Source organism: Podarcis tiliguerta, assembly GCF_965153285.1.
Source record: "Podarcis tiliguerta genome assembly, chromosome: 1".
NCBI lineage: Eukaryota > Metazoa > Chordata > Lepidosauria > Squamata > Lacertidae > Podarcis > Podarcis tiliguerta.
Window position 1 is genome coordinate 30642136 of NC_139534.1, and position 17059 is coordinate 30659194.

Consider the following 17059-nt stretch of genomic DNA (forward strand, 5'->3'; position numbering starts at 1 on the left):
ACTGTCAGGCTTACAGATATTAGCATCATATTATTCTTCATGAATAATGTGGGACGCGGGTGATCAGAAGGACTTGCTGATCAGAAGGTCGGTGGTTCGAATCCCTGCGATGGGGTGAGCTCCTGTTGCTCGGTCCCTGCTCCTGCCAACCTAGCAGTTTGAAAGCACGTCAAAGTGCAAGTAGATAAATAGGTAAGGTAAACGGCGTTTCCGTGCGCTTAGTCATGCTGGCCACAACCCGGAAGCTGTACACCGGCTCCCTCGGCCAATAAAGCGAGATGAGCACCGCAACCCCAGAGTCGGACATGACTGGACCTAATGGTCAGGGGTCCCTTTACTATTCTTCATGAAAAAAATTAAGGCAATGCAAACATTTGTAATGTGAATGAGCATTTTATCCAGCGTAAGTTTTGCATTATAACCCCCATAGCTGCCTCTATGAGACAAAAAAGAAAGAAAGATGGAAGGACTGTGTGAGGCTGCTGCTGTTTTTGCTAAGCTTGCCTTTGTGTCAGCAATATATAGTGCCTGCCAATAACAAAGAACAATGAGAAGTAGCCTCAGGTAAGTTCTTAAATGTGACATTCCTAGAAGGTGTTGATTTTCCATTGCACTCACTGCTGCCATTAGGAAACAAAGTACACAGGAGGTGCTCATTAGCTTTGAGGACAAGAAGTCAGGATTCTGCTGAAAACAGCTGGTTTGTTAATTCTCTTGAGAAGTAGACCTGAGCTTATTAAAATCAATTGAAACATTCTTATTGACATCAAGATATGATCTCTAGGTCAAGCCACTTGGAAAAAACTCTTAACTAGAAAACAATTGCCAACTGATAGTTACTTTAAAAAAAGAATATGTGGACCAGGAAATTTTATTGTATGTTGCACAATTGGTTAAAAAAACAGTCTCCCATACTTATCCTGAACCTGCAAAGGCAGGTCAGAAATATAACAAAGGCACATTCACTGGATCTTGAACATATGCTCTTGGTTGCTTTCTTTCTCCACACATCTCTGCACATATTAATGTATTTGCATTAATTACCCTGCCTGTTCCAATTGTGGATTACAAAAAAAATTGCTTTTCATAGTACAATGAAAGCAGAAATACTATATTTGCTGAGAATTGACTCTCTGAGGGAATATACATTAGTTGTAACTGGGTTTTCTGTGATTCTATTGTTTTGCATTTTGTAAAGCTTAATGGTGTTACATAATTATCACTGGAATTATTATTTGCCTACTTAAAATTTCAATGAGCAGTAATGAGCAAGGCCTTTTGCTTTTTAAAAAGTGGTTCTTGTTAAGTAATCTGAAGTCTGTTCTATAGTTTTTTAGGACATGTGGAAAGAATAACATGGTGGTGATTTTTAGATGGCTGGCATGTTTTAATTGCAGGAACTTTGGAAAGGTGCATAAAAGCAAATCTAGAACCAGTTAGTACTACTTCAGTACAAGCAAGAATAGTTCTTCCATCTTCTTCTTCGGTGATCACTTGTAGCCAAGTAAGATTGTCTTCCATGACCATGGTTTTAACAGTGAGTCTATAAGTGACTTTGGAGGCCAGTTCTGGATCCACGTCCCTCCACAGTGGGGACATAGGTTTCCTGGTGGGAGCTGAACACGGACAAACCAAGTAGTTCTTGAAATCTTAAATTCCAGATGTATGTTCCTGTTTGTTTAGAAATTTAGTAATGCTGAAACAAATATAAAGCAGCTTGCAAAAGCTTACCTGTGACTCTCTTTACAGGTATGCAGGACCCTGTAGTCAGAAGGCAGATTATGCCTACCGGATTAATTGGGCAACATACCTTGCAAGCACAGAGGAGATTATTGTGGCAAGTTTTGATGGCAGGGGAAGTGGCTATCGAGGAGACAAAATCATGCATGCAATATATAGAAGACTTGGAACCTATGAAGTTGAAGATCAGATTGACGCAGCCCGGTAAGCACACCTCAACCCTTTCCTTTTAACGCTGCATGTTTAAGTAATCTTGTTGTGGGAAAGTGACTTTTGTATTTACTTATTATGCTATGCTTTGTTAGTGTTTGTTTGAAATGCATTCCTGTTTCTTAGCTGTAAGCCGCTTTGAGCAAGATTTTGGTTGTGGGAAAGTGGCATACAAATAGAAGTAATCAATGAAAGAGTGCAAATGTTAGGGAACAAGTAATACAGAAAATAAACTTGGGCAGTAAAGGATTTGTTCCATAGATATATGTACCAAAGCTTAAAATTTATTATGTTTGTAATTTATCTGGGAAGAAGGGGCAGTTGGGCTAAAAACTGCTAGGGTGCAATTGAGGGGCAGAATAAGTAGTGCTTTCTCTTGAGTCTTTGTGTACCTCATGTATTTATTTTCTGTCTTTTTCTTAGGACATTTGCTAAATTAAGCTATGTTGATGAGAGCAGAATAGCTATTTGGGGCTGGGTAAGTATTAAAGTTAACCCTCTTTGTAATCACCAAGTTAAATGATTAAAGAGATCCTAATGTAATTACAAAAAACATTTATACTTACTGGACCACTCTTATCTTGAGAAATAGAAAGCTATCTATGGATGTTTTGTTGCAGCTATGCCCTAATAAGCATTAGCCTGGCGGCAAGTATCCTTTATTTCAAGAGTCATTACTTTGTACCTTCATTGAATATATTTATATGCCGCTTTTCATGAAATGTTACAAAGTGGTATACAAAAGGTGATGTAAAATATGTAGTCAACTCATAAGGCCACTGGCAATATTGGGGGTGGGGGGGATATAATACTCCACCCCGTGACCATTTTTATCCCATTCCTCCTCCAGAGGGAGCCTAGAGTAATCATAAACAAACATCAGCCATAAATATAAGAAATGACAATTCTGCTAAAAATATTGGGTGCCAAATGCCAGGAAGAATAAGAACGTTTTCAGATTTGTTTAGAAGATGTTAATGGAGAAGGCAACCTCACTTTCACTAGGGATTATATGTGTGTGTGTGTGTGTGTGTGTGTGTGTATGCGTGCATATGTGTGTGTATAAAATCAGGGTATAAGAACAGCAACAATGGACTCTTGATGTGTTTTAAGCAATAGGGTTTATTTTCTCCTAGTCATATGGCGGTTATGTGACCTCCATGGTGCTCGGATCTGGAAGTGGTGTGTTCAAGTGTGGAATAGCTGTTGCTCCCGTGTCACGATGGCAATTTTATGGTATGTTCTGTTTCGAAATAAAATGGATAATTCCTCTGCAAAGCGTTGCAAAAAGCATACTTGCAGCTGCTATATATATTCATAGGTATATTATCTTATTAAATTTGTATACTGCCCTTCATCTGAAGATTTTCACAACAGAAAAATTCAAAGTGCCATGAACTCGTGTGAGGGATTAACACAGTGTCTCTGGATCATAATTTCCATTAAAAAAGAATAAAAAAGCAACTTGGAAGTGGAAGAGGAAAATAATCTGCTTAACCTTTAAAAGGCACAAAATCACTTAATATTTGAAATTTTACTATAATGCAAATGTCTGCATTTGCATTCCTCAAAAGTGCCATGTGTTCCAAAGTGTTGCAGGATCATTTCTGAATGTCATAAAATTCATTGGCACTGCTACTAACTTACTTCTACTTACAGTGAGCTCTAAAAAGAGGGGTCATTATATTTAATCCTTGTCTGTTAGGAAATTTGTCACTGCTGGTTTAATATGGTATTAGGGGTTGCTGTTTTTTAATTAAAAAAATTATCTACCAAAGCAGAGTTGGGAAACTTAATGCCCTGTTGTACCTATGTCTTTAACTCTAGTATTCAAATTATGGGATAGCCAAAGGGCTTCCATTTCCTTAGCTTTGGGTTTTTTGTTTCTTTTTAGAAATCTAAGGAAGAGGAGGATTTGGCTAAATTTGTTGGGAGATGGGGCTTGTGAGTTTTTTTAAGTGTTCCCTACCTTTCCCCTTAGGGACGCGGGTGGCGCTATGGGTTAAACCACAGAGCCTAGGACTTGCTGACCAGAAGGTCGGCGGTTTGAATCCCTGCCACGGAGTGAGCTCCCATTGCTTAGTCCCTGCTCCTGCCAACCTAACAGTTCGAAAGCACGTCAAAGTGCAAGCAGATAAATAGGTACCGCTCTGGCAGGAAGGTAAACGGCGTTTCCATGCGCTGCTCTGGTTCGCCAGAAGCGGCTTAGTCATGCTGGCCACATGACCCGGAAGCTGTACGCCGGCTCCCTCGGCCAATAAAGTGAGATGAGCTCTGCAACCCCAGAGTCGGTCACGACTGGACCTAATGGTCAGGGGTCCCTTTACCTTTACCTTTAAGGATAGGGCAGAGTGGTGGCAACACCATCCCAGGTGACAGAATGTCAGAAAGCTGCTAATGTATTTGTTTTGCCCTTCAAAGCATTGAGTCAGAGGAGCTCAGGGTTGGTAGCAGTGGTGTGCACCAACCCAGAGCTCCCCTGATCATTGGAGGGCACCTCATTGCACCACTGCTGTATTACTACTAGGTGGGTGGGGGCGAATTCAACCCGCAAACATTCTAGGACACTTCATTACTGATCTAATTGCATGTGCTTACACAGTGCAATCAGGGTAGCGTTAGTTGAAATTTCTGAAGCGGGAATACTGCAAATGCGGTATTGTGTTTGTGCAGACCAGAGACGGTCAATCTTTTTGAAAATAAAATTGAAAGAAAGGTTTGACCTCCTGTGGTGTCATCGCGCACACCTTTCTTTGCCCTGCTGCTGCCTCTGTCAAAAAAGATTTTCCAGGTTTTCGAAACAATACCAAAACCTGTTCCGCAGGTGTGAAAAGCAGCATGACTGAACAAGCAACAATTCACTCCTTCAAATTGCCCACAATTGTGTCCACCTGTTGGAATTTACTGAAACTAGAGAACTTCCCCACCTCCAAATAAGACACATCTGGCAAATGCTGGTGACCTGTGTCTCTGCCCTTAAGGAAAAGGCCAGAGTAGGGGGAGCTAGCAGCATGGTAGCAGGGTGGAGTGAAGGGTCCGATACAACTCTGGCTATTAGTAAGCTTCAGCGTATGAAGACTTGACGGGGAACATTTGTAGGGTAAAAGCAGTGCTGTGCTGAAACCTGCCCTCCAAAGTTTCCTGGTCAGTAAAAGAAGCTTTCGGTTTTTCTTCTGTTTATTTGTTTTTGCATGGGGTGCTTTAGGATTTATATTTTATCATTGTGAGGTGATTGGATAGGTGAGGTGATTGCATGTGTATTTATTCTTCTTACCACTGAACATTTTCCAGCTCTTCTGAAGCATTCCCAGTAGCCTATGAGCTCAAAAAAGCCCTAGGACAGGTGTTGCCTTATTCTGTCCCAGGTGTTTTCAACTGGGGACACTGGGGAGGGTGGCTACTGAACACCTGAGATCAATGTAGTCACTGATTTTAAGGGAAGCCTTGCAAAAAGAGAGAAATCTTTCTGCAATGAATGGCAGTAGGCAAGTATCCCTGCCTTCCTTACTTATAGAAAAGCCCAGCTGAGGATGTCAGGAAGTTTTCAGGAAATGTGGAGAACTCAGGAAAGTTGCGGAGTGCAGGCTACCGTAGAGATGATTTGTAGAATGATAGAAAGAATGCTCACGAACAGCTCTCAGCCACCTCAAAAGTAAGATATGTTCAACAAAAACTCCACCCCACCCATCAGAATTTCACTGAAATTTTATCTCCCATTTGATAATCTCTGGATATAAATGTGTTTCTTATGAATTAATAGGAAAAGTTCAGGGGGAGGGATGAAAGAGAATTTTTTGGCACATCGCTAGGTGAGATTGATCCCTTGCCTTTGCAAAAACCAACAACAACAAAAAACCCTTAAGTGACCATCTGCTATGTTTGTATAGACACTTAACTGTTCTGTTTGTTCTTGATTGCTACAATAGCCTGGGAAAGTGGAGGCCTCACCTTCTCCCAGTCATGAGAACAAAGTGGCAAAAGTAGAGGAAATGGCTCATTAGGAGCCTATGTATCAGGTTAGGAGGCCAGAAAGCAGAAGGGTTAACTGCCTATATATGATACATGACATCTCTTTTTCCCCCCCAAGTGAAGTTTTCTGACAAAAATGGAAATATATCAAGGCAATAAAATGTGCATGTATAGTATGAATGAGTTGGGTTTGTGTAACTGGGTTAATAAGTTCATAAGAGCCTGGGAGGGCCAAAGGGTGCTGACTGGGGGGGGGGGGATGCTTTATCTGTAACATCTGGTAATCTTGCTGATTGGAAATTGGTATCTACTGACATCTGATTTCCTGATCAGGGGTTACTCACTCAACTTGTTTCCATTTTCTTCTTTGATTTATCTTGTCTGTTTCTTCTTTTCCTCCTTGACTTGCATGTTGTATGCCAAACTGCCCTCTTAAAATAATATCATTTTACAATATTTCTTTGCATTGTCTCCTCTACCCCCCCACCCCAGATTCTATATATACTGAACGCTACATGGGCCTTCCTGAAGAAAGTGATAACCTGCCTTACTATGAGGTAAGCATGTAACCCCTGGTAAACCCTAGTCCTTCCCACCTCATGCAGCTACTAAGCTCCCTTTTCACCTTCCCATCCCCATTTCTGAAGCCATTTCTCTCTCCTATTCTGCAGTCCCTCTTTCAGCCCTGTTTTAATCTTCACACCATAACCTTGCACATAGAGCACCGTCATGTTAACTGCCTGGATCTCTCTCTCCCCCCCCCCCAATTCTGAATCCATCCCTCCTATTCTGCAACCCTCTTTGTATTCCCATTTGTACCTCCACTTCCACTGAAGAGACAATCCGTTGTTTGTTTTGTCTGTGGAAAAAACTTGAGGTTAGTTTAACCATGGCTTAGTGTTATGTGTGAAGCAGACCAACACTGGCATGTAGAGTTTAAAAAAGGTAAAGGTACCCCTGCCCGTACGGGCCAGTCTTGACAGACTCTAGGGTTGTGCACCCATCTCACTTATAAGGCCGGGGGCCAGCGCTGTCCGGAGACACTTCCGGGTCACGTGGCCAGCGTGACAAAGCCGCATCTGGCGAGCCAGCGCAGCACACGGAAACGCCGTTTACCTTCCCACCAGTAAGCGGTCCCATTTATCTACTTGCACCCGGAGGTGCTTTCGAACTGCTAGGTTGGCAGGCGCTGGGACCGAGCAACGGGAGCGCACCCCACAGCGGGGATTCGAACCGCCGACCTTTCGATCGGCAAGCCCTAGGTGCTGAGGCTTTTACCCAGTTTAGTTCTCACCAAAGATTGAAAGTGAGAGATGTAGGGCAGAGCACAGGGATAGAAGGTGCTGCTAAACATTCACCCAAACGACTGTGTAAATCTGGTATCTGTCATGGTAAAACTGGTATCTGTTTTTATTAAAGGACTCATTATAGTACTAAAAATCATGAAGTAGAACAAATTGCTCGGTGGCTTGGGGCAAGTTTTTCTCACACCCCCACACCGTGTCTGTGTTAACAGAGAGGTTAAGATAATGAAATAATCCTGCAAACTCTAATCTCATCTGGGTGCAAATTAATAAATACCAGGAGATTAAATAGTATTAGGTGCATACTGCACAAACTACAAGCCAGAACAAATTGTGCACAAATCTGGATATATCCACCTAAAAGTATGTACTTGAGATCTCAAGTCTGATAGTCATAGGGGCCTCCCCCCCCCCTTTTGTCCTTTTTAGGAGATAAAATAACAAAAATGGTGGGGAATCCTTGATACAGTAAAATGAGTTTTGGACCTTTTTGCTGCCTTCCCTTCTGTCAGCTATCTCCGTGATTTATGGACTCTGTGTAAACTTCCTCATCCAAATAGTTTTGACGTATCACCACCGTCCTCCCTGCTCCCAACCCCAGTTCTTATTACTTTTCTGTTTTGACTTCCTGTTTGCTGAACATCTTGGGGTTCTGTTCAGGCAGCCTGAGGGGTAGCAGATCCGCACGGCAATTTTGCAAATGAAAAGTCTCTTAACTTGCTACAGATTGAAATGTTAGTGCTCTGGGTGCACAATGTCACTCTGCAACTTCACGGCACAGATGGCACCAGAGGACTGTATAATCCTTTTCTGCCAGGAGTCGAGTTTTCTTGGCGCGGCATCTATTGCTGGCAGTGTCCACGTTGAAACTGCCAGTACCAAAGAGCTAAAGGTTTCCAATGTGTTACTCAGAGGATTAAATTGGAGAGGCTGCAAACTAGGAGGAGGGAGGGGTACATATACTGATTTGACTGTTTCACTGCACTTTGTTCAACTCATGTTACAAGAGTCAAGTGGGAGGGGGAAGGACTCTTCTTGGCATAAGAAGTTAACTAGGGTGGATTTCTCTCTTCTTCTCCATGACCCCCAATATCTTTGTTCTACGATAACCATGTTTCCGCCTCCCTCTCCAATTAAGCAGGTCACCATGTTTAGGACTATATCCCTCCTCTATTCAAGAATTAAACATGGGGGTAAATTTGATTCAGTTCAAACAACAAGCAACCCAAAATATAGCCACCTTTTGAAATTTGCCCTTCCTTAAATTTTGCAATGTGGTTCTCCAGGGAAGCAATGAGTTCCAAAATGCATATACTAGGGTAAACGGTGCATGAAAATGCATTTATTTGTGAAAAAGGCAAACAAAAATACATTATATTAAGGGGAAACTGCTTTGGGGAAATAATGTGTGCATTGGGCAAAATGTGTGTATGAGGAGTACACAAAAATACTGATAACTTTTCACGAGGACTCACTCTCTCCCTCTGTATATATGGCAGACCAATGCAGAGCATCAAATTTAAGAAAAGAAAAATGAGAAGTGAAGAGTAAACAAGATTGACTAGGGATGGGTGAATCTCTCAAACATGTTTTTTTAGGTGGCAGTTCCTTCAAGGAAGAGTCCAGTCAGATGGCTTAAATGTAGCACAGTTACACTTTAGTTGCTGCGGCTAACCATACAGTGGTGCCCCGCAAGACGAATGCCTCGCAAGACGGAAAACCCGCTAGACGAAAGGGTTTTCCGTTTTTCAATGCACTTCGCAGGATGAATTTCTCTATGGGCTTGCTTCGCAAGACGAAAATGTCTTGCGATTCTTGCAATTTTTTTCCACTCCCCACCCCCTTTTTCTAAGGCACTAAGCTGCTAATAGCCTTTTAGCAGCTAATCCGCTAACCCCTTTAATAGCCGCTAATAGCCGCTAAACCGCTAATAGCGCTAATCCGCTAATAGGGTTGCTTTGCAAGACGAAAAAACCGCTAGACGAAGAGACTCGCGGAACAGATTCTTTTCGTCTTGCGAGGCACCACTGTACTAGAGAGACAAAAAAGAGGCACCTGGGGTTATTTTACCTGGCCATCTCATTTGCTCTTGGCTTTCCACAAGATCGCTAGGATTCAGTGAAGGAGGGTGTGGTGTGGGGCAAGTAGAAGTTCAGCAATGGCAAGGTACTGGGAGTGGAAATAGGATCTGGTCCTTGCATAGCTGGACTAAAGAGTCAGGGCTCTTAATCCCCAGTTGTAAACTGCCAGGGAATGGGACTGGATGCCAGTGCAAGGAACACCAGCAAGGCAAAAGTTTGACCTTTTTAAAAATAAATAAAAAATTAAAGCCTGTGACAACAGCAATACCAGTTCTCTTGGAACCTAAATTAACTGAGGAAGTGTGCTGTAGGGTGACAGTCTAGTTCAGGCACCCCCAACCTTCAGCCCTCCAGATGTTTTGGACTACAATTCCCATCATCCCTGACCACTGGTCCTGTTAGCTAGGGAACATGGGAGTTGTAGGCCAAAACATCTGGAGGGTCACAGGTTGGGGGCGCCTAGTCTAGTCACATTTATTTTCATGTATACATTTTAAAATCAAGCCACAGCATGAAATTTAAGGCCTGTATAAGTGTTCAGAAGAAGAACAAAAGAACAAAAACCAAGGCATGCCAAATTTCAGTTTTGTATACAGTCATTCTTGAATTCAGAAAAGAAAATGGATCCAAGTGATAAGATTGTCTTTTATTCTTCCCACTGCTACTCCTAGCCCCAGCCTTGGCCATATACCAACCTTCTCTTCAGTTATCAAACTAAAGCAAACAAGTAGTAACTTGAAGCTGGTGCTGGCGAGGCAGTATCAGTGCCAGAAGAAGCCTAGTCAGTTTTGACGGTATGTGCCCTCACCTGGGGTTCCCCCCATTAAGCCAGTTTTGAGAGTAAATACACATTGGGCTGAACTAAACGAGTACAGTTTTAAGTTGTCTATTATAGACAGTGTTATAATGGTGTGGTTCTTGTAATCTAATACATACAGAGGCAGAATTCGTTTCTGTGAAGGTGTCACTTTCCCTCTCAGCAACCAGCAGTAAACCACCTCTGTGTTGCTGCTAAATGGGTTCTCTGCTTAGATGAATACGCGAGGGCATCTTCAGGCAATCTTCCCTAACCTGCTGTCCTCCAGATTTGTTGAAACTACTACAACTACCATCATCCCTGTCCAGTGGTCAGGTTGGCTGCAGCTGATGGGAGCTGTCTAGCCAGCAACTGTTATTGAGATGTGGAGGTAGAATATAGCCTAGAAGGCTGATCTGGGACCTGGTTCACACATGCATGTACATCACTTGATTAACATGCACTTGATGCCTGGCCACTGAGTGTGTGAACTTCCATTGGAAGCCATTCTTGTTTTGAGAAGATGTAGGGTGTTGTGACAATTCTGTCTGTGGTGTGATTATCTGAGATGGCCTTTTTGCATGTGCAAGTCATAGCTTGATATGGCAGTTATCAGATGACAAAACATGTGTGAACCAGCCCTAGGAGAAGAGCAGGCTTGCTGTTAATCTTAACAGGATGCTTACCCTCCTTAACGCACAAAAAAACCACACTTGTACTGAAACACCAGCAGTAATAAGGCCTGATATTTTGTATGTATCCAGAGGCTTGCATGTGCCTAAGAAGGTTAATCCTAAATTGCAGCCTTGTCCACATTCAACAGCTTTGTAAAGGAGAGGAAGGTGATGAGAAAGGTCAGTTGCGATGTTGTGTAGAAAAAGCAAGGAAGGACACCAAAAACAGTAAAAACTGTGTGCACCACCCCAGAAACAAGAGAATGCCTGAAGGAAGCTGGACTGACATGTTAAGAGCTGGAGGGGAGGGGGAGACAAAGCTGATGATTTGGGGAGGGGAGGAGATGGTGATGTCATAGGCTACCAGGAGAGCGTGCACCAGGGGGGACTGTTAAACTTGTGAAAGAGGTTGTTTTGCAGCTCTCTCTGAATTTGAAATGCCGTTGGCAAGTATTTGAAGCAGTCATAGATTTGGCAATCTTCTGCTAGCAGATTTGAAATGTTCAGTCCTCAAGAACTGCTGCATCATTAGGTTATGCAAAACAGGGTACAATTTTGTAAATATGCCATCTTGTACTGATATGACATTTGTTCTATTATCCAAGAAATATGCCGAAGGGAGAGAGACCTTCAGATTCCAGCCAAATGTTAACTTGTTTGTTGAGTGCTGATAAAATGTTGACTGCTGTGTGATCTTTTCACAACGCCAGTTCCCCTTGCAGTGGCCTTACAACTAAAGTGTAGCAAAGGGCAGCAGAGAATGTCTGCACTTGGGTTCATGCAAACTATATAACCATGCAACAAGATTTTCCCCTACAAAAGATTCTATTTCACTTGTATCCCTTGTAACTCTTGGTTGGGAGCATGGAGCTCAGTTCCCTTCTTGTAACTATGGTGTAGTTTATTCCATGAACAAACACTGTGTTAAACTCCTCAGGTTCTGCTTAATGACTAACACCTGGGAATGGTGACTGAATTTTTGTGTTACTTGATTTTTGGGAGCTATCTATACAAGAGTTTGCTGACTGCCAAGAAGTGAGAAAAAACGAGGTCAGAGACTGAATAGTTGTTTGCATGTGTTTTTATTATTTTATTATTGTTATTTTGGCTTAGATGCTCTAGATTACTGCATCATTTCCCATCCAAAGCACAGCTTCACTAAGTCCACATGAGGCACCATCAGGGAACCATATGGGAAGGCAGTGCAAAAACACCTGCGTAATACCAATTTTTTTTTGCAGAGATGCTCAGTGCAACATGAGAGAATGAATGATGTGCTTATGTATCTCTGGCTGCAGCCTGCATTTCCCATTTCTGGAAAGAGGGCACACGCCACACTGAAGAGATGGTCAGCATACCCTGCTTTGACATCACTGGCTTTTAGCTTTGGGGATAGATTCCATATTTGCTCTTTCCCCTTTGACAAGGGGATTGGTGCCATCAAGCTCAGCAGGTGGATCACTGAAGATTCAGGTGTATGATTTCCAGCCCAACAGTAGATCCTAGAATAGGCTGTGACAAGTGAATTCAGGCACTTGGGAGCCCATTTTAATGCTAACAGCAGGTGTGGAGAGAATCTGCTGGAGGATGTGATATCTGATTTTTGTTTCTCATGCCATGTACCATTTCTTACACAGTGGTATCTCTAGTCGTGGACAGGTTCTGTTCTGGAGGTCCGGCCGGATCCCAAGGTTTTTGCAGCTGGAGAGACCACTTCTGCGCACACACGCGTGGCGGTAGAGTGCTTCTGCGTATGTGCAAATATACTTCCGGGTTTGCCGCTTACGTATCCCAAAGTTTACGTAACCAGAGGAATACGTAAGCGGAGGTACCACTGTATGCAGTTCTGCATCAGGGCCACCCTACCGTTAGGCAAAGTGAGGCAGCTGCCTCAGGTGGCAGATGTAGAGGGCCGGGCAGCAGCCCCCTGTTTTCCCCCTAGGAACTGTAAGCTAGCCTGCTGTCCCCAGGTGGAGATCCTGTGGAAGATACTGTCTCAGTACCATTGTTAAGACTCTGCTACTGGTCCTGTTGGATTCTATCCATGGAATGAGAGGGTGCCATCTTGCCCTTGGAACCACTCAAAAGCAGACTACAACTGAAACTTCTGGTTGTTTGTTTTAGAATTCCACAGTTATGGCAAGAGCTGAAGAGTTCCGAAAAGTTGAGTACCTCCTGATCCATGGAACAGCAGATGGTGAGCTCCTCTTAATTCAATATCCTTATATACCATACATTTGTAGTTCTGCTCCTGACAAATCAGAAGCACAATGGGGCAGCATAATAATGCAACCTTAAGGACAGTTCTGCTTGTGCATGTTTATTAGCTGGGCTGGAGAGCTGTGGTCCAGCTCTGGTCATTGGGTTCCCTGCTCTATGGCTTAGCAGATGATATTTTGAATTTATGCGTGGTATTTTCTCTGTCTTTCCCAGATAATGTTCACTTTCAACAATCAGCCCAGATTTCAAAAGCGCTGGTTGACGCACAGGTGGATTTCCAAGCAATGGTACGTGCTAAGATGCTTGCTAGGCATACTGTTTGCATTCTGAACTACAGTGGTACCTCTGGTTATGAACTTAATTTGTTCCAGAGGGCCGTTCCTAACCTGAAACCGTTCTTAACCTGAGGTACCACTTTAGCTAATGGGGCCTCCCGCTGCCGCCGCTGTGCAATTTCTGTTCTCATCCTGGGGTAAAGTTCTTAACCCGAGGTACTACTTCCGGGTTAGCAGAGTCTGTAACCGGAAGTGTTTGTAACTCGAGGTACCACTGTATGGGGCAGCCAACTTGTGTTTACAAAGCGTGTTTTGAACTACTCACCCTGAACTAAAGTGGAATACATGGGGGCACCCATATTCTTCCCCACAATGGAATTTCCTAGAATGATGTAGCATTATTAGGGCTCACCTGAGATATTTTGCCACTGTAGGCAAAATGCTCCAATGCCAGCCCTGCCCCCACACAGATCCAGGCCTCCTGCCCCCACTGTTGTACCCATGCTGCTGCGGGCCCCGCCTCTGTAACTGTAGCCTCACCTGCAGCTCTGCCTATGCTGCTGCCAGAATGCAGTGGTGAGGACGCAGTGGCAAGGTGGGCCCTGGCAGCAGTGAAGGTGGGGAGGCAGCGGATCTGCTGTCTGAAGCAAATGGCTTTGCTTTGTCTCATTAATAGGCCTCCCCTGAGCATTGTTCTCACAAAACGAGGAGGCAAGCTTTTTGTTTTTAAAAGGGGAAATTTTCTTTTGAATTCCCCTCCTCCATTACTGAGTGTTCCTAGCCAGCAGTTACTATTTCCAGTTACCAGGAAGAAAACCCAATTTGACATATGGGGACTTTTGTCCCCTTCCTTCCTTCCTTCCTTCCTTCCTTCCTTCCTTCCTTCCTCTTTCTTTCTTTGAGGAGGGAACCTGCTACTTTATTTTCAGTCTTCCAGCCTCCTGAGAGTGAGAACTGGCATATCCATTCACTCATAACCAATTAAACTAACTTTTCTTCAAAACATTATGCTAGAATAGTCATGTTAAAACCAACTGGGAAGACAGAACTGCAAGAAAACAATGTAAACCACATCCTATGGAAGCCAGCGGCAAGGTGACCCACATCCTTAATAATGGGCACAATTTTGTTAAGTCAGACTGGATTTAAGCACACAGGGCATTTGACCAACTTTAACATTTCAAGTAATTTCACTGTAACCTTGAAAGGAATTTTGCCATTTGGTTTCAGAACCAACATAAGCATCATCTCTGTTTATCCATCTGAAACTGGTAGCCTATTTTATGCCGTATTGTGAAATGTATTTTCTGCTCTGATCATAAGGCTCGGAGAGGGGGGGTTTGGGAATAGAAGTAAGAGCAGCAGCATCAACAGAAACCTATTGCAGCATTGCATAAATTGTGTTTCATACCATATCTTTCTCTCTCCAGTGGTATACAGATAAAGATCATGGCATTGGAGGATTGGCCCATAACCATATTTACACCCATATGACCCACTTCATCAAGCAGTGTTTTGCGCTGTCATAAGACGGGGAAGCCACTTTGCTTTGCTCACGCTGATAACCGGTTTGTGAAGTTATTTCTGGGGTAGGTGGGAAACGAGCACTTTCCTCTTTGTCTTCCATTGAACTTAAGACAGTAAAATTTGATTTCTATGGATACTTGAATGCGATAATCATTTTTGCAATTCCTTTTTACCACAGTCCATTGAATATGAACCAAAGATCTGCAGCTCTCTTGTCACACAAGCAAGAGCTGACCTGACCTCCCCCCACTCCCTCCTCTGTGTCTTAATTACCGTATTTTTCGCTCTATAAGACGCACCAGACCACAAGACGCACCTAGTTTTTGGAGGAGGAAAACAAGAAAAAAAATATTCTGAATCTCAGAAGCCAGAACAGCAAGAGGGATTGCTGCGCAGTGAAAGCAGTAATCCCTCTTGCTGTTCTGGCTTCTGGGATAGCTGCGCAGCCTGCATTCGCTCCATAGGGCACACACACATTTCCCCTTACTTTTCAGGAGGGAAAAAGTGAGTCTTATAGAGCAAAAAATACGGTAGTCAGTGAGGGGAGCAAGAGTTTCCCTTGTGCAAAGCTCAGGGCACAAGGCATGTGTGCCAGAACTGTTGGAAGTGCTGTAGTCTCATTGTTTCTTTTTAAGTGACTGTTGCTCTTTTGAATCAGATTAAATTGGATTTACACATTATTTCATTGCACTAGGAGAAGGGGGGGGCAATACTTGAATTTCTGCTTGATTGTCATACACAGTAACTTTAGCATTAAATGATCATTCCAGCAGATTTAGGTTTTATACGGAGGACACTGAAAGTGAGAATACTTGTCTGAACCTGAGGTGCAAACCTTTGTGTAAACATTCCGTTGATTTGCAGCCAACTGTCAGGAAGGGCAGAAAGCAGATAAAATGCGGATCTGTTTTCAGGATCTCTCTGGCTTTTTTAAAGTTGATAATAGATGCTGGGAAAGGGGTTTTGAAAATCCTTTAACTGCTCAGTTTCCCCAGTACTCCCCCCCCCCAAGTTTCTGTTAACGTCTTTAAAAGCCAAGGAAGTAGTTCAGAAGTCATATACCCACAAGTAGATACAACAGGGTGTCTGTCTGTGTGTTTCACTAATGTCAAGACTGGAATCAGTAATTTCAAAGCTGAACTATTTGATGGAAACTCAGAACTTTTAAGGAAAACAAATAATCTAGAATAGCTCTAAAGCAAATTCTAGAATCAGCACCACCACATGGTGCTTCTTCCAGAACTTTTTTTTTAATTAAAAAAAACCACCTCTTAGACATCTTGCCATACTAAGTAGTATATAAATTTATAAACTGCCATCATTTGGTAACAACCCTCTAAAAATGGAATTGTTGCCAGCTGCTCAGGCCGCCCCTCCTGCGTTCAGACCCAGGAGCGGTTCATCTGTTCCTTACACCTCTTTTCTAGTGAATGAAGCCAGATTCCACAAGTTGGCGGTGGCAGAACACTTTTGAGAATCAGGAACAAGTGCTTATTTATAAAGTAGAGCTCCCATCCAATTGTTTTAGGTACCATCAGCATCATTTTTCCAAAGGACCAACTCATTGCAACAAAAATGTGATCATACCTATATGTGCCTTAGATTTTGAAAACACGACTATGCAAGTGATTTTACCAAGAGCAGTATTCTGGGTAGCAATCTTCTTGATAACACCAGGGCTTGGGTTTTGTGAAACTTCATACCACTATTAGCCAATGTGCCATGGTTTTTTCCCATTTTATATGCAAGGTAAATTGTCGACACAATTCCATGAGTGTGCAGGTCTTACATGTAATAAAGTCATATTTGTGATACATGGGACTATTTCTTGTGTGTTTTATTGGAAGTTAGCCATCAGATTATCATCACTTATTAGTTAGCCATCACTTATTTGTTAACTTTTCCACTAATTGCGAGATTGCTAACACAGTAAAATATTAAGAACACTCTATAATTGTGACAGTTCCTATTTGTTACTTTAGCAAAGTGTATCACAAGTTCATTATGTTAGCTCCAGCTCCACTTGCTACGTGTAGCTGTTAGTGACATTAGCTGTGAATTCAAAACAGGCAAGAATGGGAGGTGAGGGGACCCTGGCACTGAGAAGAAAAACCAAAGCTCTGGGGAGTCACAGCACAGAAGACAATGCATCCTTATAATATAACATTAAATAAAGCCAACATTGATGAATTTAACATCTATCTTTTCTTTCTGTCAGTCTATATTAAGGCAAGGGTGGGGGAAGATCAGTAGCATATGGTAT

At 42.7% G+C, this 17059-nt stretch overlaps 1 protein-coding gene across 2 annotated transcripts in view; it reads left to right on the plus strand.

Moving 5' to 3' along the window:
- DPP4 (dipeptidyl peptidase 4) overlaps positions 1-16610 on the plus strand; it is a 52142-nt gene extending 35532 nt beyond the window's left edge. The window contains exons 20-27 of one of the 2 annotated variants that reach the window (XR_014504149.1): positions 1750-1944; positions 2374-2428; positions 3087-3186; positions 6412-6476; positions 12899-12971; positions 13208-13281; positions 14700-15070; positions 15331-16610. Coding sequence is in view for 1 of the 2 variants with exons in the window: in XM_083408447.1 (XP_083264573.1) it covers positions 1750-1944; positions 2374-2428; positions 3087-3186; positions 6412-6476; positions 12899-12971; positions 13208-13281; positions 14700-14798 (661 nt within the window). In the remaining variant the exon portion in view is untranslated. The remainder of the gene's footprint in view (positions 1-1749; positions 1945-2373; positions 2429-3086; positions 3187-6411; positions 6477-12898; positions 12972-13207; positions 13282-14699; positions 15071-15330) is intronic. The other variant, XM_083408447.1, reaches the window with a different exon arrangement.
- The last annotated feature ends 449 nt before the right edge of the window (positions 16611-17059 follow it).